This window comes from Melospiza georgiana, chromosome 3, assembly GCF_028018845.1.
Source record: "Melospiza georgiana isolate bMelGeo1 chromosome 3, bMelGeo1.pri, whole genome shotgun sequence".
NCBI lineage: Eukaryota > Metazoa > Chordata > Aves > Passeriformes > Passerellidae > Melospiza > Melospiza georgiana.
This window is the reverse complement of record NC_080432.1, coordinates 48539611-48560955: the sequence shown is the minus strand read 5'-3', so window position 1 is coordinate 48560955 and position 21345 is coordinate 48539611. Positions and strand designations below refer to the sequence as shown.

The window sequence follows — 21345 nt, the reverse complement described above, 5'->3', positions numbered from 1 at the left end:
TTCTCCCTATCAGTGCCTGTATTTTGCTTTCCCTGGCAAATACTCTTGTTTATTCTGATTTTCTAATTACTTTTCTTGAACCTTTTGAAATTATTGTTTCCTCTATTATATAATCTTCCTCATTCAAGGCAAAAGAGGACTTCGGTATTTATGTCTATGTAAGCATCATTAGTAAGCTGTGTATATCAAATAAGAATGAAAACAGATTAATATGGGGTTCCCCTAGATGCTTATCTGCTGATTACATATTTAACTTTTAATGCTTGCTTTCTGTTTACACTACTTTGACATCTGCAGATTGGAAAATTATCCTAAGAATAGACTTGCGTGATGCCCTGTGAAGTAATTAACTAAGATGAATACTAACATTATTAATCCTCATTTAAGTATTCACAAACAGTGCTTTATGGCATTATAATCTATTTTCATATCTTTTCAGAAATTAGTGATTTTCCTTTTCTTAGGTTCTTCTAGCAGCTGCTTGGGAGAGTTGACAAGACAGGATTTCCTGTTCTACGAGTTTTAAACTTCAGGTTTTTTTCGTTCTGCATTTTTCTGGACTGACACAGAGACATTTCAGAGTTGTCATTGTGTGTTGGACAAGCCCATCTGAAAATAGCAAAGGGTTTGATCAGATGCATGTGCAGGGCACTGAAATCCATATCCTTGCTTGAGGCAAGCAGTGGTTGAACTGCCTCCCATACTGGTGTCTTGCCCTAACCATGGGTCTTCTGACTGCTTGGGAGTGACTGTCTTTTTTGGATGTTATTCCCTTTTAATTAGCAATCTGTCATTCCTGGGGGAGCAGAGGGGGCTCTGCCCCGGGGATGGGACCCTGCAGAGCTGAGAGCTGCCCGCGCACATCCTTGTCCCAGCAAGCAACAAGGCTGGATGAGCTTGGAAGGTGTGCGTGTGTGTGGCTTTTGTTTTGGCTACAAATGTTGTCTTTGCAAGCAATGCATATGTTGCTGTGGAAAGTTTTACTTGTGACAAACATTTTTCTGGCAAAAGTGCAGATTTGCAGATATTGGCATTTCTCCGCATTTCACAAATGGTCTGAATTGCAACAAACTGCTGTGCTGTAACTGTGTTTATGGACAACCCCCCATCCTGCTGATGAGTTTTCTAACTTTTGTCCTCATCACTGCTGAAGTTTTCATTTCCTCTAACTAGCAACTTGTTTCTTTGGAGTAGTAGACTCCATGCAAGTGGTGGGACCTGATAGCGTTACATGAAAATTATTTTTCCTGGGTAAACTTTCCTTTGAAAAGGTTTGCAAGGAAATAAAGGAGAATGGGTGGATACAATGTGCTTGTGTTTCTACAGCTTTGTTAAAAATAGTCCTTGTAAGACAGAGCCAAAAGAACAAGAAAACACCACTCAAATGATAGGGAGAGATAATGAAATGAGATAAAATGTGGTTAAATGATAGCAAACAGCTGTAATAGAAGGAATGTGATGGAAGTAATAGATAAGCGCTTGAGATCGGTATGGGAGTCAGATTTAGTAATGTTAGCTCTCTGGGGGGGATCATGGATGGGATCTTGCCCCTTGCTGCTGCTTTTCTCCTGCACGAGGCAGGCGATGAAACCAGGCCTGCTACGTGGTGAGATTGTGTCCTTGGAGATAGACGAGTTAAAGTAATGAGGAGAAGGGGCAAATCAGACAGATGGCTGGGACTATTTATAGTGTGGTTTAGGACATTTGTTACTTGATTCAGAAATTGTTGATATTTACAGTTTGTTGGCTTTTAGATAACGGTCCTCTTGTTGGATTAAATTTCTAGTTAGAAGTTGTTCTGATAGCTGGATAATCTGAAAACGTTCAGAGAAAAAGTAATGAGCAGTGAGTTGGTGAAATCAGTTATTAAGTTTATAGAAAAGTCCTAAAGATACAGTTTGACCAATAAAATGGAAAATAAATAAAATTTGTAGAAGTTTTGTGTAAGATTTTCAAGAATGATGATTTAAGTCAAATTTCTGAGATTCTCAGTGAAAGATGAATTGGCAGAAGTGCTGTAAAAGTCTTCTATGAAATATATTTTCTCATAAGGCAGATAGTACAAAAGAACCACCAGTTATTAATGTTACGTACATCTCCACTGCAGAAAAGCATTAATTTCAACTTTATTGTTTTATATATATCAGATAAATCAAAAGAAAGGCAGAAGAAAACAAGCCGTGGTCACAATCATGAGTTGTGTTTATTTGGGAAAAATGATGCTAAATGGGCCTTGGTGACACCAGATAGCCTCTCTTTCACAAGGTTTTTTTGCAAACTTTATATTTGGCAGATTCATGTGAAGCAAACTGTATTCTCCTCTACTTATATGCATGGTTGCCAGCTAATTCCACTATAATCATTGATATGCTGTCATGGCTTCTTTTACTTAAGTGAGGAGGACCAGTGGGAGTAAATGTTCAGTGATTTTCAGAAATTCAGAAGTTTGTAGATGTAGAATGTAAGTACAAACTGATGAGACAATGTTTTTGCAGGTGTGCATCTGGTTTTTATAGTTGGATTTTTTTTTTTTGCGTAATTGAACTGATAATTTCCTAGCATCAGATATTTCAGTTCTTCTCATATCTGTCAGACCTGTAATTTAGTTTAAGTGTAACGAAAATGTGTATCTTAAATAGCCTAAATCCTTTAGAAAAATGATGCTGTAAATATTGATGTAGTATGAACTGAGAGAGTTTTATAATGTTACATTGTCTCCAAGTGGTCTTTAAACCTTTCAAACTCATTTCATGGAAAGTTATACTTGCAAAAAGAAAAAGAAATTTTTCTGTTTTTCTTGGTTGAGCAAAAATTGAATAGATTACTGTGTTCTAGGTGGAAAACTTCGGTTTTCAGGGTCAGGTTAGCATATGGTGAAACATCCTAAGTGTCTTTATTGGTGAACACCTTTTAATTACATTTGTATCTCTGTCCTACTCAAAATGTAGCCCTTCTTTTTATTTTGAGGGTCTTGGCTTATGGCAATTTTATTGCATCAGAGATAAGTAACTTGGCACTGTTTGAACAACAAGTTGCAAATATAACTTAGCCTTTATTGACGTTTCAGTAGACACTGAAACTTTATTTGCTAATTTTAGAATGGTCAGTGTAAAATTCCCCAAGGAAGACCACGTGAATTGCCTGAGACTTTTGGTTCATCTTAATTTAATGCTGAAAGAAGTAAGGCTGTACAGATACCAAGCTGTAGCTAAAACTTTTATCAGTAAATAGTTTTCTGAGAAAGTAAGTATTGATCAGTAACCTGCTCATGTATTTGGCTTAACAAAGCTGGTGAGTCTTGTCAAGTCCTCATTTCTACATTTCTTAGTTTAAAAGTGGCAAAAACTGAAGTAGATGAGAGATCCTTATGTTTTATTTTTAAATGTTGAGAAATGCTTGGATACCTGAAAGAGTTCTTTGGAATAATTTCAGAGTGCTCAGAATCCAAGCTTTGCAGACAATAAACTAGAAATAAAAATACTCTGAAATGTGAAAACAAAAGTTCATTTTATCTGAGTGACCTGTTCTGTGTGAGACTGTAGATGAAATCATCCAGATGTTCTTTTCCTATTTGAAAAAAGTTTGCTATATGCTCACTACTATTGAGTGTTTTTGAAAATAACCCAGTGATAAAGAAGTTAAATTAAGGATTGCAGTGAGGAAAGACTGCATTTTTTCTGGTCTTAGCCAGGAATATGTTTCCCTTTAGTGCAGTCACATAGGGCAGGATTGCAAAAGCATTGGAGCAAAAATGGCATGCATGATATTCATATCCTAGCTTGTAAACAGGAGGTAAGAACAAAATCACTTATCTTTTATTTGTTTCACTTGATGCCCAAGTCAGTTCAGAGTGGTCATGCATGCCTGAATACAAGGAGTAGCTGATCCTGGATGTCGGAGTGAGGAACTGCAGTGTGCCAATTGCCTCTGCAAATGCTTGTGTGGTCAAGTCTGGTTCACTCCTCTTTCTGTTACTGAAGCCAAATCTAAAAATCTCCTCCAGATTTTTTCTCCCTTGTCTTGCCATAGCCCAAGTGATTCATTGGGCCTGTGAACTCCCATTGTCTGTTCAGATGTGGGCCATGGGTCTGTTTATCAGTCCTGCTGCTGACTGCTGTCGCTGCATTTCTGCCCTTCTTGTACAGCAAGTGGAAAGGAATTTGAGCATTTGCAATTTAGAGTCCAGCTCATAATGTGTGATTATTTTGTGACATGCCATTGCAGTGTTGCTTATAGAATTACATAATAGAATTAAAAGCTACACTCTCTTTGTGCTTGTGTTGGTGTATGTGGCACGTGCTCTTGGGTTGAAAAAAGTTAATGTTCACCACTTAAGTACGTGTACCACAGAAATGACTGGTGAGAAAATTTTTGCTTCTGAAGAATGATTAAATAAGCTGACTATACATTGCTTGGCAACTGTTTTGATGCTTAAAATTGCTAGAACACTGGAAGGCAGCATTGAAGAGAGGATAAAAGAAAGACTGGCTATCTGAACAGAGATCTATGTAGTAAAACACTTCAAACTGCAGAAAAACAAGTCTTCCTGTTTTTGAGATGCCTACGTTAGAGTAATCAAGGTATTGCCAGGTATAAATTGTGAATAAATTCTGGATCATTTATTAGGAGCTTTTCAGTCTTACTGAATTTGTTCTTCAAACAGTGTTTTCTCTTTGAAAACATTGTTTGAAAAAGACAAAGAACGTAAGAAAATGGCGTTTTCATCCTTGTTTTTTTTACTGTAAACTAAATCTTTGATTTCTTTTGGATGGTTTTTCTGGGTTTATATCTGATGCTAGTTTTAGGACATCTCTGAGAAGTCCAACAAAAATAAGGTGCCAGTAGCAGATCGTGCTCTGCATTGGTCTCATCATCCAGTGAGAGCATGTGAGGGATAAATGGGATGAGTTACCTTCTGCGTGGGGTGAAGTTAAATATGCCTTGGTGCCTGCCGGTCGTTTCAGCCTGTGGCCCCACTTGAGTTTTGTTATCTGAAGTGGCTGCAGGAATTACAAAAGCTTCCCAGCCTCTCTTGGCACCGAGTGCGAGTAGGTGTGCGTAGTGATGTGAAGTATGGTGCCTCTTAAAACTGTTCCCTAGTTGTACTAGACCATTGATATTTCCCTTCCCCCTTCTCTGTTCTTCTCACCCCTGGGGCATGCCTACACTTATTTACAAATATACTTAAATATGTAGTGCTTCAGTGAGCCAGCTATAATCTAAAATACTGAGTACCCTGGCAGCCTGCAGAACCCTTCTGGCAGATCTTGGTAGACCGGTTAGCACAATTGTTCCAGATTGGTTCATCTCTATAATGTATTTAGTTCTTTTAGCTATCTGCATATTTTTTGCAATACTTTCCCTGCAGTTTCCCCCCCACCCTTTTGTCCTCGTTCTCTCAACCTCTGAAGACCTGGTTGTTGAATTATGGAAGCATTATGTAGAGAATTGTGTGTCTTAGTAGCTCTTTGTCAAATGATGTCTGTTGACCTTTGAATGCCCATAAATTTGAAGTAAGGTTTACTTTAAAATATTATGATAGATATTTTAGAGAAAAATAGAAAGGTTTTTTTATAATTTTTGAGTCTTATGAATTAAAAAAAAAAAAAATTGCCTTTTAACTGGAAATAGCTGTAAAAAAGAAATTGATAGAAGTTGATACTAAATGTGCACCACTTGTTTAGCAGTCACAGTATGTTTATTTTTTAAAATTTCCTTTTAAGGGGGGGATTTTTTATCTCCTGCTCTTAGGTAGTGTCAAGGTATAAGCCTAAAAAGATGTCTAAATATAATATATTTTAAACATGCTTGTTAGCGATTCAAAGAATTATAAATTTCAGTGTACATTTTAAACATTGGTTAAATCTGGATTTACTAAGATGTGATTTCATGATTTAATTATGTTGTTATGGCTGCTAAGCCAGTATTAGGAAGTCAATAACATTTATAGACAGAGTTGTTTCTAGCCCAGTGCTACCTAAAACATTGTATCACCTTTTTGTCTGCTTCAAAGTAATGTGACATTCGAGTCCTTTGGGGAATTTTGTACAACAGTAGTGTTGTTGTCTTCGAAAATTTTTTTAATATAAGAATGAATGTTATTTTAAAAACCTCTCAATAAAGAAGTGGACTAGTTAAGGTAGCTACCGTGCTGTAACGTAGACTGGATGTGTATGACACTTCTAGGTTATGTTGCAGTTGGTCATACAAAAAAATTCTGTGAGATGAAGTGGGAAAAAAAAAAAAAACCCGGGCTCAACAATTGCAGCTGAAATAGACGGTTCCAGGCATGTCTTTTTCCAGTGTTCTCTGGTTTTGTGGCGGCTATTTTTGTTAGGTTTGATTTTGGCTTTTTTGTTGGTTTTGTTTTCTCCGCCTCTCTTGCTGTTAATGTCCCAGCTGAGTTGGAATACAGTAACTTGCAGCATTAGCCTGGAATAAACCCGAGGCGGGTCCTGCCTTGGTTCTTGCCGCGGAGCCAGCGGGGCCGGGCGCTTTATGCAGGCGATGCGCCCCACCCATAGGGCAAGGAACAATGCGAGGTTTTGCGGGATCCCCATAGGCAATTTTGGGGTTTGCAAAGACTGGCTTACAACTTGATGCATTTTAACCTTATTACCTAGAAGGTCAGTTGTCACAGAACCTGTTTGTTGGGAATATTTGCGAATTCTTGAAATTTTTGGCAAACTCTCCCAGGAGTGGCCAAAACACAAGTGTAGAACAGTGTTACAGATTGCTCTAAGCAGAAGGGAATTTCCTTTGCTCCTCTTCTTCCTCAGGTGTAGCTCAGGCTCCAGATGTGACTTGGGTTAAAGCTGTAGCCACAGGAAGTCACCTGTGGTGTCTCAGTCTATTGGTAAAATTCTGTCATTTATGCCTGAAACATGAGAAAACTGTAGTTGTGCAGTTCAGTTACAATTTTCATCGTGTTTCAACCCAGACCTCCTGCACATTAAATGTTTGCACAGACATTTAGACAGGTGTTGTCTATGTATTTTAATTGGAAATAATGATCCTACATTGCCACTGTATTGTTCTAGAGACTGCGAAAATACTGCTACATGTTATAATTTGCCATTTTAGATATTTCAACTCATTGTACTTGTCTATTCAGTTTGCATTTATCTGCTAAGTGTTTATTTTATGGTATGAACATTTAGGTTCCTTTGCATATTTTTGGTGAATTGCCAAAAGAATGAAAATTTAAAGAATGAAATATGCTTAAGACATATGAACTGTTAGTACATTATTGTTAATATAAAATTTCAGTTATTATTTTAATACTGTCCTTCCATGCAATATAAGCAAATCTGAATATTGGCATTGAGAATTTCTCAAATAACATTTAAGCTTACATGATTTTTATTGTCCATTGAGGCTGATGTAATTGTAATTACTCAGTGCATGTACAAATGAGGGATAAGGGCTGCTAACATCTTGTGGAAAAGAAAGGGAATTTTTCTCTAAGTTATAAAAATGACCAAATGTAAGTATTCTCATTTCCAGAGCCAGAATTCTTCAAAAATGTGAGTATTAGGCATAAGGATGCTACTCTGAAGAAAAGCATGAACAAACTATGCTAGAAACCATGCAGCCTCCAAGGAGAGAGCAAAATTATTCTCAGTTTCTGGAAGTACCAGTAAAACTTCCTATCTATAAATTATATATTTATTAACCTTGAAGGATTCTAGCAATAAGCTTGTGTAGGGCTGGAGATTCGTCTGTTGTTGCTGTGTGCATTTGAAGTAAGAAACACAAGTACTTCTTGAAAATCCAGGAAAGAGAAAAGTTCTAAGACATCATTAAGAGTATGGAGATATTACTGACAACAAAAGATGTCCCCATGAAGGAGATGTCATATGATAATTCTCAATCATATCCATTTATGTCTCTCTGGCTTACAAAAGGAAGCTGTTAAAACTACCGAGAAGTTGCATTTTTTAGTTTAGTTTAGGCTGCTACCAGTGGAAGATGACTTTAGCCTCAACTGTTAGAACAGAAATGCTGCTTTGACCTTTGTAGTGTAGCAGTGTGTGAGCCGCGTTGTTTGCCAGCCTTCTGGGGAAAAATGCTTCATTCCAGCCTGTTCAGTCACTTCATTCTTGGCTAGAAATTGCTTGCAGACAGCAGGTCACATAATAGATCACTTCAGCTTGTGTCCTGATGGCATTGGATGATCTTCTTCATTCCAGCCAAATACGTATTTACACCATGATTTCTGTTTTTAAAAGTGCGTTTTGATGTTCTCTCCCTTTCGACAGGAAGAGCATGTGTCAGGTCTGCTGGGCCTGTGTGGAGATAGGGAGGGAGAATCTGTGTGTCTGTACAGTTACTGCAAACTAAGTTATATGTGTCTGAGATGCTCCTCTTGGGAGGGACGCTGACCTTGTGGAGTTGGGATGCTTCTCGCTCAGTTACATTCCTCAGGGTAGCAAATGCTGACTGCCGCATCAGCATTTATTTCTCCTGTGCCTTTCTTTAAACCTGAGCATAAAATTGACATTAGAATGCAATTGTAGTTGATGCCAGAGTGAGAGGTCTTTCTTTTGATTCAGCTGACTTTTTTTTTTTCTGGAATTCAAATGTATTTCCCCTGTTGAAGGAGGAGTGACTTAGTTGGAGAGCAGCCAGTGTTTTTCTCTTGACGTAAACTGGCTGATCTAGTTGGTGACTGGCAGTTAAGGATCCTTCAGGTGTCTGTCAAGCTATTTACTGACTGTACTTGAGCAATAAAATTATGTCAGCTGGTGTGATGTTTTAGAGCAGCTGCTATTGCTGGCCACCAACAAATGGGCTTTTGGTGTAAGAATCATCTTTCCTGGTCACCAAAATTGAACTGAGTTAGTTGTGTGCCTTCCCTTTATAGTTGTTGGAGAGAAAATGACATTTAGTGACTCTGTTTTTTCTCGCCTTGGCATAAAAATCTGCAGTCAGATTATTTGGAAGCAGCTATCTCCATTAACTAAAATATCTGGGGGCTGCTTGCAAGGTTGTAACAGGTGAGGACAGGATATTCCTGCTCATTTTTAATCCCACTTTCCTGAGCATTTATTTAAATGAAAGGGTTATAGGTTGTCATGCTCAACAGCTGATGGTTGCCAGTTGGCATTTATCCTGTCTGTGCTTCTCAAGACACAGATGAGATGCCTGGTGACTTGGCTGTAGAGGTGCAGAAAGCTTCTGATCCTGGAAATGGCATGTGAGGCTGAGGCATGAAGTGGTGACTGCCTGCAGGTATTTTTGCCTAAAACATTTGTGTATTTGTGAGTTGAGCAAGCATAAGAAGTTGCCTCTTGATTTGAGCATTAGGTAGAAAAACAAGGAGTTCTTCCTTTGTGAAGAACTAAGAATTAAGAAGAATTAATATCTTGTGTTTGTCATAATTATCTATTTAGAGGAGATTTTTCACAGGCAACTTGTGCTGGAAGTTGATAGAGGTTAGCTGTCTATTTTCCACTTCTACTTTTATTTACTTATGTACCATTTCTCTCCTTGTCTCCCTCACCAAAATACCTTTCCCTGTTTTCCTTTTTCTTCCTCTCTTAATTACAGTATTTCTGGAGAGCTTTCCTTAACCTATTTTAGTAAGTATCATAATTAACACTTAACCCTGTATTACAAACAGGGGTTTATTTTTTTTTTGTTCTTATTTTAGCTGAACATGGTTTACATCAGGTTTTTTTTACTAGTGTCATGTATCTGACATGTATCTATAGAATTATACTCTAATTATACACTACTTCAGTTAGTGAGCAAAAATACTTTATCATCTTCTCTTGCTTATTGTTGGTGAATACTTTTATCTGCTGAAGGCTTTTTGTGTGCTTATTTTATCCATTTGTTATCCTTTACTGAATGTTTATCCAAGAGAGAAAACAAACCCTGTCAAACAATCCAAAATTGCTTTATTTCTTATCTTTTTCTGTCCTTTTTTTTTTTTTTTGATCTGTAGTGAGCATGCTGTTTAGAAGGCTTATCTCTGCAGTGGTTTTTGTAAGTGTTTAATGTTTATGAAGCATAGTAAGCCAACGCCTTTTGAACTCTACAAATGAATATTAAATTAACTTCAGAAGACACACACACTTAAGAGCTAAGCTGAATAATTTTGAGCAAGCAGATTCTAAATTGAACACTTGCTTTTGCAGGCCCAGATCGCCTTTCTTCAAGGTGAAAGGAAAGGACAGGAAAATCTGAAGAAGGATCTAGTGCGAAGAATCAAAATGCTGGAATATGCGCTCAAACAGGAAAGGTATGCTGCTTTTGTGATGAGTACATGATGAAGAAATGCTGAAGACAGATACTTTATTTTTGCCTTTGTATTTGACAAAACCAAGAAATGTTTTTTCTGTCTCTGCTCAGTTCTCAGATTGACGAATTTTACTGTACTAAATAAAACCACTAGTCTAAATGTCTGCATTATGATAAGAACAACAGCTAAAATAGCATGGCTTGAAAAACATGCTAACAAAACCCATAGCTGATCAATAATGAATGCTTTCCCTTGGTGGAATTCCACTGAACTGTACAGATTATACTCCAGAATTAAAGTGTATTTTAATTTTGTTCAGTGTAATAACTTTGTTTATTAATACGTGTCAACTGAAATCTTGAATAACTGTCTTCAGTCTAATAATTACTTGTTTTTAATCTTGCTAAGTTTTTAGCCTTTTCACTATGAGAGACTATACAAGAATATCTTCTGGAGGTTAATTGTGTGATTGCAAAAATGTTTATGTTTACCAGTTAATCAATGTCTATTTCTTGGTTCATGGACATTTTAGTCCAAGTCTCAAGTTTACCGTTTTATTCTTGTGTATACTTTCCTGTTATTCTAACCTTTGAGGCAAGCAGAAATTCAGAAATCTCTCTGTTTAACTGATTTATTTCAGGCCAAGTTTAGTTTAAATTCTCTTAATTAGTGAAATGTCTTTTAAAATTCTTGAATAAAGAGTATATTTATGGTACTTCTGCAAAGCAGTCATTGCTTATGTTATAATTTTCCTGTTAGATAATTCCTGCTTCTCTTTAATAAAAGAAGCCTCTGAAATAGTTTATGTAGTAGAAATAAGATTTAAAATACACACATATGCAAATGAGGAATAGAACATCACTGGTAGATAATTTTAAAAGGACACCAATAGTTACATTACTGTATTGCATTCAGATTTGCTCAGCTTATATGGGCTATTTTAGCACAAGATGTGTCTTCTACCATCCAGTTTGTTTCTTTCTGGTAGCAACCAGTTAATCCACTGGTTGCATGGGGATGCAACCAAGGTTCTGGCCAGCAGTATCCCCGGGACTCCAGTGTATTTTCTTCTGTTTTGGGGAGTTCTTGGAGGAATCCTTAAGGTAGATACTCTTTTGGCCTGGGCTTTGTTATGGTACCGATATTACATCAAAGAGCAAAGAAAAAGACAAAGTGTATGCATAATGGAGTTTGCAGTTTATGGCTGTGGAAAGGCTTACATTTGAAGCATAATTACAGAGTTTAGTGTCATTGGTTCAGCTAAAAATATACTCTAAGTTATATATATATATATTCTGTGAATATTTCTTGTATTTCAAAACTGGTGGAGCTATTCCTGATTACGTAAAAGTGCCTCTAACACTTCATGTTCATAACCCACAGAAGTTAGCAATTTAAAATCATCAAACAATGTAAATATGTTTTTGTGTACTGTCAGAGAAACTTTGTAACATTAAAAAAACAAAAATCAAACTGCCATATGGATGGTGAAAATGTCCCTCAGTTTTATAGTGTAAAATCCACCTAAGTGATGACATTTAAAACTTAATGCAGCAGTCCCTGTCAGGATTAGGAAAAAACACTCGGTGGCTTCTTATTACAGTTTTTACATCAGTACCTTTATGTTGCGTGTTCTTCTGCGGTGTGTGGCATTAGCCTCGGTTACTCAGGTCAGTAGGCTACAGTCAGCTGATCTGATCCAGTGTGACAGTTCCAGAACGGGTGGTTCTCTAAGCAGATGTGGTGCTTGTGACTGGTGTGTGTGCTGGAGACAGCTATTTATGAGTTTGTAGTTTTAAACAGCAGTTTTATTTGCCAGTTTCTAAAGAAATAGTCTTGTATTTCTGCTGGAATTATCTCCCAGCAAGTGTTCTTGCTTGATACTTCAAAGAACGGCAACATACTGAGCTTGGAAGCACTGCTCCCTTTCCCAGCATTTTCCTAAATCAGTTGTCAGCCTGGTCAGGCAGTAATCAGGATGCTGGCATTTTCCATTGGGTTCTTAGAGCTGGAAAATGAGATCCTCCAAGGTAGGAGGAAGACATTCCCATCAAGTTTGGGGAAGGTTGGTGCACTGTGAGGGGGCAGGGAATCATTCCTGTATTCTTTCATTTCAGCTCTGGCTGTGTAGTATTTCAGATCTTTCTCAGCTGGACGAAATAAATGATGAGTAACAGAACAGAATATGAAATTGTGGACCAGAGTACTCCATGTTCATAGTGCTCTCAGGAAACCATGAAAAAGAAATGAGAAACATTTGTTTTCTCAGGTACATGCTTCTGTGAGCTGTTATTTATAGTGGCTGCTCTGCATTTCTTTTATCAACCAAATAGTTTCAAATTTTACTGTAAATTAACAACTTTGGGACCACTGTTATTGTTCTCTATTTCATGTCATGTCATTTTAGCGTGGGTAAGGTAGAAAATAAGTTTTACTACTGATGGTCATGTTTTTCTGGCAAATTTAGTTTAATGTTTAATCTTTATGTCTTTAGTAATTGTGAGGTTACCTTCTTATTGTGTGTATAGCAAGCCAGGTTATTTCTGCTGAAGAGTCTTAGTAGGTGAAGTAGCAAGGAGCTTAGGAGGAGCTGGTGCATAGTTAAGTGCTAGCATTTTTCAATAGCAGTTTTGATGTAGTTTTGCCAGCATCCAGTAGATTGCAGTGTGAGGCTGTTCAGAGTTGAGGATTACTTTTTATGACTTTATCAATACTTGCTCCACCACCAGTAAGTTGCACTGGTGCCTCTGGATTTTCAGGACCTAGCTGAAACATAGTACTGTTTCTCTCAAGAACATGTCCTATTTCGGCTAGTCTAGCTCACTTCCTGTCTTAACATATTTCAACCCAAGAGCTGGACTCCTGAGCCATGTCTCTAGAATCAGTTGATTTAATTTTGTGTTGTTTTCTGCACTGATGTGTCTGATCAGTGTAAGGCTGGCGCCTTCTCCCCTGGGTAGAATATCTCGCCGTGCTGTTCCTGGCAGTCGTTCTTGTTTATGTCTCTTGATTTGGCGGCAGCTCCCAGATCTTCTACGGATGTTTTGGCAGGCTCCCGCAGCACAGCTGGATCAGATGCTTCAGGTCTGGCGGCAGATATTTCCAAGAAATAGTGGCTTTTTTTGACTGGAATCAAATTTGTTTCTGTGTGAAGTATTCAGCAAAGTTTCACTGCACTCAGTCGTAGGAAACGTTGATGAAGGCTTTTAGCATTTTCCTAAGCAATTCTTGTGTGGCAGCCATGTTGAATGTTTCCAAGCACTAAATAAAAGACACATAGTTTAATGAAAATACTGCTAATCAAAAGAGGAGAATTGTATAATGAAGGGCAGAAGCCAGAGCAGTGATAATACTCATGCTTATCTGAGTAAGGGCATCTACCCAGGAACATAGTTTCACAGTGCTAAAAAAGCTTTCTTTCAAATAACTGGAAGGCTGATCTTCAGATAGAAAATACCTTCTATTAAGTTGTATCCTTCAGGTTGTCATTTTCAAGTCATTTTTCTGTCTCTGCATACTGTTAATAATTCATATGTAATTTTCAGAAATGGAAGGTAAATCACTGAAGTTGAACAAGTTTCAGATAGTAAATCTTTGTTTCTTTTTCTCCCCTGCCACCAAACCACTGTCCTTTTTTTTGACCAGATGATAAAAAGGTTGAAGAAACTTTCATTTTCTTTGTACTTTTTTTACACAAAATATACTTTATCTCTTTTTTGTGATGGTAGTATCACACTACTGGGATGTGTGAGCTAGAATTCAAGGTGAGCTGCAGAAGGCCATTTTAAAGCTGTTAATAAATGGACCCTGTGATTTCTGCAAAAGTGGAAAAATTAAGCATTACAGGTGGGCAGCAGATATTCTGTCATTGTAAAAACAGATTAAATGAAAATGTGCTAATAGAATAAGTGATATTTTGAATTTGTGTAGAAAAGAATTAAAGGTTATTTTGTGAAGAGTTTCATGCCCTTTGATTGCAATATGTGTAACTGAAGGGTCAAGACTCCCTTCTAGTCCTGGAGTTTGAGTCATGGTGTTCATGACTCTTTTCTTAGTGCACTTTCGAAAGAAGATTGTTTATCTTTCATACCTGTGACATTTTCAGCTGTATCATAAAAAAGCATCTAATAATAAATCTCATACTGTCTGTAGAAGTGTGGAAGATATTTCCTAGATAACCTATTAGTGGTCACCTTTTATGACCAGGTAACCCGCCTAGTGGATGCAGGGAAGGCTGTAGATGTTGTTTACTTGGATTTCAGCAAGGCCTTTGACACTGTCTCCCACAGCATACTCCTAGACAAACTCGTGGCTTGGACAGGAGCACTCTTTGCTGGGTTCAGAACTGGTTGCATGGCCGGGCCCAGAGAGTGCTGGTGAATGGTGCTGCGTCCAGCTGGCGGCCAGTCACCAGTGGTGTCCCTCAGGGGTCTGTGCTGGGGCCAGTTCTGTTTAATATTTTTATTGATGACATGGATGAGGGTTTAGAGTCTTTTATTAGCAAATTTGCAGATGACACTAAGCTGGGAACGTGTGTTGATCTGTTAGAGGGACGTAGGGCTTTGCAGAGGGACTTGGAACAGTTGGACGGATGGGCAGAATCTAATGGGATGAACTTCAATAAGTCCAAGTGCTGAGTCCTGCACTTTGGCCACAATAACCCCCTGCAATGATACAAGCTGGGGACGGTGTGGCTGGACAGTGCTCAGGAGGAAAGGGACCTGGGGGTGCTGGTTGACAGTCGGCTGAACAGGAGCCAGCAATGTGCCCAGGTGGCCAAGAAGGCCAATGGCATCCTGGCGGGTATCAGGAACGGTGTGGCCAGCAGGAGCAGGGAGGTCATTCTGCCCCTGTACTCAGCACTGGTGAGGCCTCACCTGGAGTATTGCGTCCAGTTCTGGGCCCCTCACTTTGGGAGGGATGTTGAGATGCTTGAGCATGTCCAAAGGAGAGCAACGAGGCTGGTGAGGGGCTTGGAACACAAGCCGTATGAAGAACGACTGAGGGAGCTGGGGTTGTTCAGCCTGGAGAAAAGGAGACTCAGGGGTGACCTTACCACTCTCTTCAGCTTCCTGAAGGGTGGCTGTGGTGAGCTGGGGGTCGGTCTCTTTCTCTGGGCAACAACAGACAGAGCAAGAGGACACAGTCTCAAGCTGCGCCAAGGGAGATACAGGCTAGAATTAAGGAGGAAGTATTTTACAGAAAGAGTGGTCAAATACTGGAATCATCTACCCAGGGAGGTGGTGGAGTCACCATCCCTCGAAGAGTTTAACAAAAGACTGGATGTGGCACTTGGTGCCATGATCTAGTTGAGATGTTAGAACATGGGTTGGACTCGATGATCTTACAGGTCTCTTCCAGCCTAGAATTTCTGTGATTCTGTGATATATTGATTTTTTGGGAGTTTTTGGTAATATTTTTCTGAACTTTAGAAGCTGACCTCAACTGAAAATGAGTTCAGTGTGTCACATACTCTGGCATGATACTCATGCTTCTGTTTCAAGTGTATGTCCTGCTCAGAGACCTGAATTTATACTAATTGAATTTAATTCAGGTTTGATTGTAGCACTGGGGTTTTTTTTATCATTTTGTGCAGTCAGAGCTCTATAACTAACTTTTCCAGAAATATTGGAAATAAGGATTACTTTTTGGGGCTTTTCATCTCTTCAGTTGCCTCTTTGTTAGAACACTGTTCTTCTGCCTTCTCTCTAGTGCTACTGGTCTCTGCCTGCAATATACAAAGTTAGGTCCTCTGAAAGATGAAATCTTAATCCAGTTTGGCCCTAAAATAAATTTAAAGGGCCAGTGGTGTACAAGACCATGTAATCTATGTTATCCTCTTGAAGTAAAGAATAGCAACAAAAGCTTTAAAAGCTGTTGTGTTATGAGGTAGAACCAGTTAGAAAATCCTGGTTACTAACAGTTTAAAATGGATTTAGAATGATTATTTTCATTCTGGTGAAATGATTTTATAATGTTTTTGATGAGTGGGGAAAACTTCAGTAAGAAAAAAGACTATTACTGTTGATTTAAGAGGGAAGTGAATTAAAAAGTGAGCAACCATGGATTTAGGAGATTGAAATAAATATACTGAGAAGTTTAAAAAACTGCAGTCTGAATCTTTGAAAGATGGATTTTGGAGAACATGACATCTGAGGAACAGGAAAGGTCCAAAGAATGATCCTTTCAGTGAACCTAGCAAACATTTTACTTAGGCTGGAAATGATTAACAAAACTCGATAAGAAAATTAGTGAACGCATAGAGCGTAGTGGAACTTTTTATAAAACCCACAAACTAAAAGCAAATGTCAGCTGCTGCAAAACTAACTTCTCCCTGAATTCTTTGAAGGAATGAAGTAGAACACAACATATGTCAGCAATCCAGATTAGAAGAGCAGAGTATTAATATTTGTTTGTTTCTGTTAAGTCAGATCAAAATAGATTACATATTAAGGTCTCTTGATTTCATGACTGCATAAAAAATTGTACTCTTTTAAGTTGGTTACAAAGTGGAGGATTTCTTAATTCTTGATTAATCATTGCTTTTCATTAGTGGTGGTGGGAGAAAAGTATACATAGCATCAATATTTAACAATAATGAGAGGCAGTTGTTTTACTAGGGTAAATGGATAGTTGGAAAAGGAAAGATAAATATTCTGATTGAGCATTCAGCTTTGATTTTGTTCTACTCTTTGTTATTCTTTTCTGTACTGACCAAAATGTTTAACTTCCATCTATTACTTTTAATACATTTCAAGCACATCCTTTCTCTTTTCCTTGTTGAGTGCTGCTCACCTTAGAGCTTAGTGCTCTGGCTCTTGAGAGTTAGTTCCTTCATCTGTTGATGTTGCTATGCCTAAGAAGCACTTCTTCACTCTTCACTTACCCTTCTCAGTCAGAATTAAATGTTTATTATAATTAAAATGCAGCTGGATTAGTAGGAAGCTATTACTGTTGAAATTGAAACATAAGAACTACAAAGCATTCTTCAGCACTATTTTGTTAGAAGTAATGGGTTTTCTTGATGAAATAAGAAAAGGCAAAAGAAAACAGTAATATAATGAAGATGTTTAGGAAGCAATCTAGAGGTGCAGGTAACTTGAAAACATTTCTGCAGCTGTTCTTGATATAGTCATGCGATTTTTGTGAAAACTTGCCTCATACAATTACAAAGTGTCAAACCCATTAATTTTTTTAAAAATAAATTTTAAGTGGAAGAGCTCCCTTGTGCCTAGGGGAGCTAATGAAACTCCTTTTCAAGTTGGTGCGTATGAGAGGTTTGGGGTTTTTTTTGTCTTTTTCAGCCTTTTTCTTGCTACTCTATACTTCACTTTGTACATTTGTGCTTGAACTGCATGTACATGTGAGCTGTTTGATTGTTCCACTACTCCGAGGCTGCACACACAGCATTTCCTGAATTCTCAGTTTTTTGTTTAGAGTAGGAACTGGTGCAAGTGCTACTCTTCTACCCAGTTGTGAAGGTATAAAACCTGCAGTTTTGTACTTTTAAAGTTATGGTGAGTGTCAGAGAAAGAGAGAACAGATTGCAAAACTAGAAAAAGCTCACTTTGCCTCACTTTCTGTACTGCAGTATTATAAGACCACTGTAATGAATCTTGAATAACTTAAACGTGCCTGTGTAGTACTGTTCTACTGTGGTGGTATTACATGTATTTTAAAGTCTGTACATACTGCATCTTTAGGATGAAGCTTCTCATATTAAAAAGCATTTCCATTTTTTTTGTTGCTATTCTTGTTCATTGTATGGCATGCTTTGTGGGGCTTATTATGTTAGACCTTTTGAAAGCTAAATAATTTTGGAAGAAAGTTTCCATTTTTGCCCTTGGTCAAGTGGCAGACCTAGCAGCTTTGAGACAAAGTGGTGTGGGTGAGCTGTCATTGCTAAGTCTCGTTTAGAACAGTTTTGGCTGAGGGCCTGCTGCTGTTGGAGAGCACAGCATTTCGAAAAATAAAACTAAAACTAAAGTTTGCTTAATGGAGTGACAATATGAGATGAAGTAGATGGCACTGAACTGACATGGGTAGTAAAAATGGTTCATAAATGTTGACTAAAAAGGAAAGGCTAGGGGGTTGGGAAGGGAAGCAGAAGAGTTGTTTGTGTCCACAGGGAAGGAACCTTTTCTGTAGCAAGAACATTTTGTAAAATCTGCAGTCAACTGCTCTGTGTGTTTCTTCAGTATTCACTATGCAATTACATGTAGCCCTTGGAAAAAAAATTTCAATAAAATTACCTATCTGAAGTCATGGTAAAATTACTTGATTTGCTTTGTTCCCAGCCTAGAAAAAACAAGTGGCTTTTCAATTGAAAACAGATGACATTTATGTGTTTAGTGATATCCTTTAAATGTGCTAATAGATTTTAAAAAAAATTTTTGTTTGGTTTCTTTGCAGGGCTAAATACCACAAATTAAAATATGGCACAGAATTGAATCAGGGAGATATGAAGCCACCGAACTATGATTCTGGTAAGAATTTAATGACAGTGAGTTTATTACTGGCATAAAAGCTTAACTGTGTTATGTGCAAATGCTGAATTGATAGTATTGATAAAATAAGTCTCCTAATGGAGCATTATGAATAGAGATAATTATTCAAGCCTATATTTTACTCTTGTACAATTAAAAATATATCCTAATGCTCTAAGAGTCTATTAATAAATCAACTTAGTTTAGATTAAAAAAAATCCAAACCCAAATGAGCAGACTGTTCTTGGAGAGAGTAGTTTTTCTGTCCCTTAGTGATGTGTATGGATATTTTAGAACAGGATGATACTAGATTCACAGCAATAGAATCCTTTTATCTCTGGATAATTCTTCTGAATGAAATACATAGTTCATAATTTTTTGGTTCAATTACCTCAGTAGTATTCCAGGAAAAAAATAATTAAAGTGCATTTTAGACATAAGTGAGAGTTTTTGAACAGGAGATTTCAAATGATCATTGGACATGCATTTAGTTATTTCAGTTTTTTGCCTTGGTCTCTGGAAAGCTGATTTGTTTTCATCTGCTACTTCACACAAATAGATTTAAGCACTGAATTGGGGAAATTAAGAATTTAAGTTACTTCCTTTTATCCCTCTATCTCCCTATTCTTTCCTCTGGAGGAAAAAGTATTAAAAAAAGGTACAGAGATCTGGCTAATGGTCAAGGCATTGAAAAAATAGGTAATGTTTTTTGTGTCTCAATCTCCTGATGCTTCTACTGCAACAAAATTGGAACTACCTATATGTAAAGGCAGAGCATAGAATGTCTGCAAATCTCATCTCTGTCACTTGGTTCATGGAGGGGGTGGTCTAGCTGACTATCATGGTGATTTCTTACCTATTTGGGTTTAGAAGGTCATGAAAAGACCCCCAAACAAACAAAAAATCCAACCCTATACCAACTAGCCGAGCTTTACACCAGGCTTTTCTTGTCCAAGTTTTTAATGAGTTTTTTAGAAATTTTATTTCATGCAATTATCAGCTTTATTTCCTTAACTGAAGAAATATTGAATTTGGTGCTACTAAGTGGAAGACTTCAGTCTCTTTCTGGACCTTTAGAAAACTTTGTCCTGATCATACCGCAGCCCTAGGCAGCCATGGTGTTTTTTTGTAATTTCTCAGGATGCAGCTACAGCACATTGCTGCAGTTTCCAGCTGAGGAATGTAGTGCGAGGCCTGGCTTACCCAGCAGAGCTCTAGACTGTGCATTAATTCTGCAAAGTCAACATTGTGGAAATACTTCAGCTAAAATTCCATTATTCTCATTTATCCCATTGTAGTCTATATACAGCTATCAGAAATGTGTATTTTCATTCTATATCAAATCTGGACTGATGACTTAAAATAGAAACTTTGTTCTAATACTGTTTTGAAGTTGTCTTTGATAGATATCTATGTTGTGTGTTGATATGTTCCCATTGCCCTGTCCCTGTTTTTCCTGCCCAGTCATGAAAAAAAGTCAAAATGTTGGTAGCAGTTCTTCCACATGGATCCTTGTTGTTTTCTTTATGATCTCTTGGTGAGTCTGGAACATAATTTTAGAAGAAAGATTTCAATCTCCTGGTAAAGGGATACTTTAAAAATAAAATTATTTATACAGTTTATCTGTGTATACTATATATACTATATCTTCTGCTATAATTTCCTCATAATGCAAGTCTCTTCACTCTTATCTGTAAACCACTGCTACTGCTAGCAGTCATCACTTTTGAGGAGACTAAGCACAAGAGAATTCTTGCCTCTGGATATACTTAACAGTGCCTCCAGAAGAGTGGGTTTTGCTTTTAAAAGGAATTTTCAGGCAGATTTACCTCAGTCATGTTTTAATAATTATAGACTGAGCTTTGGTAGCTGTGCATTGGATCCAGCTGTGTCCAGTTGTCATTGGAAGATGATTGTGCATTTGATTATTTCCTGTGGTTGCTATTAAATAGATTTGTGAATATGAGATGTCCAGAGTTCATGTCTCTCCTTGCATGTGAATTCTGATTAGTATTTAATAGCTTCTTTGGGTAGGTGGTGGGGCTTTTTTTGTGTAGTATTAATTGAGTTGTTTAAAGGTAAGTGACTTCCTGATGAGAATAATAGCTCTCACACGTCACATATTAAGTTACTCATAGGAGTATACCACAGGTTTTTCTGGTTCTTAGGTCTTGTTTATACAGGAAGTTTGTTCATCCTTCAGTGTTTGGACCACAAGGTTTTAAAGTTTTGTAGAGGCTTTCATAGATAATAAACCAAGGCATTTTATCTTGGGAAGCATATGTATCTCCTTGAGGAGAGGAAAAAACCCACCATCATGTGCTGTGAAGCTATATATGGAATAAATGTGTAGCTGTTGGTTGCCAGCATTCTGATAGTTTTCTTAAAAGAACAGCCACATAGCCACATGACATTTTTTAATTTTTTTTTTAGATTTTCCTGGAGTAGTAACTTTTGGTTACAAATTTATGGTTGGGGAAAGTGTGCTGAAAATTTTTTAACAACTTTTCAAGTTAAAAAATAGTCCCTATTTTTTTGTTTGTTTGTTTCTGCAAAACTAATGCAAATAAGGACTAAATTGATGCAAGTAGATTTGTTGATTTATGTTGA

General features: G+C 37.5%; 1 protein-coding gene across 6 annotated transcripts in view; it reads left to right on the top strand.

Moving 5' to 3' along the window:
* STRN (striatin) overlaps positions 1–21345 on the top strand; it is a 70091-nt gene that overhangs the window by 2714 nt on the left and 46032 nt on the right. For 5 of the 6 annotated variants that reach the window (XM_058019686.1, XM_058019685.1, XM_058019690.1 and 2 more), the window contains exons 2-3: positions 10146–10249; positions 18662–18735. In XM_058019686.1, the coding sequence (XP_057875669.1) occupies positions 10146–10249; positions 18662–18735 (178 nt within the window). Of the gene's footprint in view, positions 1–10145; positions 10250–18661; positions 18736–21345 lie in introns of those variants that run through there. The other variant, XM_058019688.1, reaches the window with a different exon arrangement.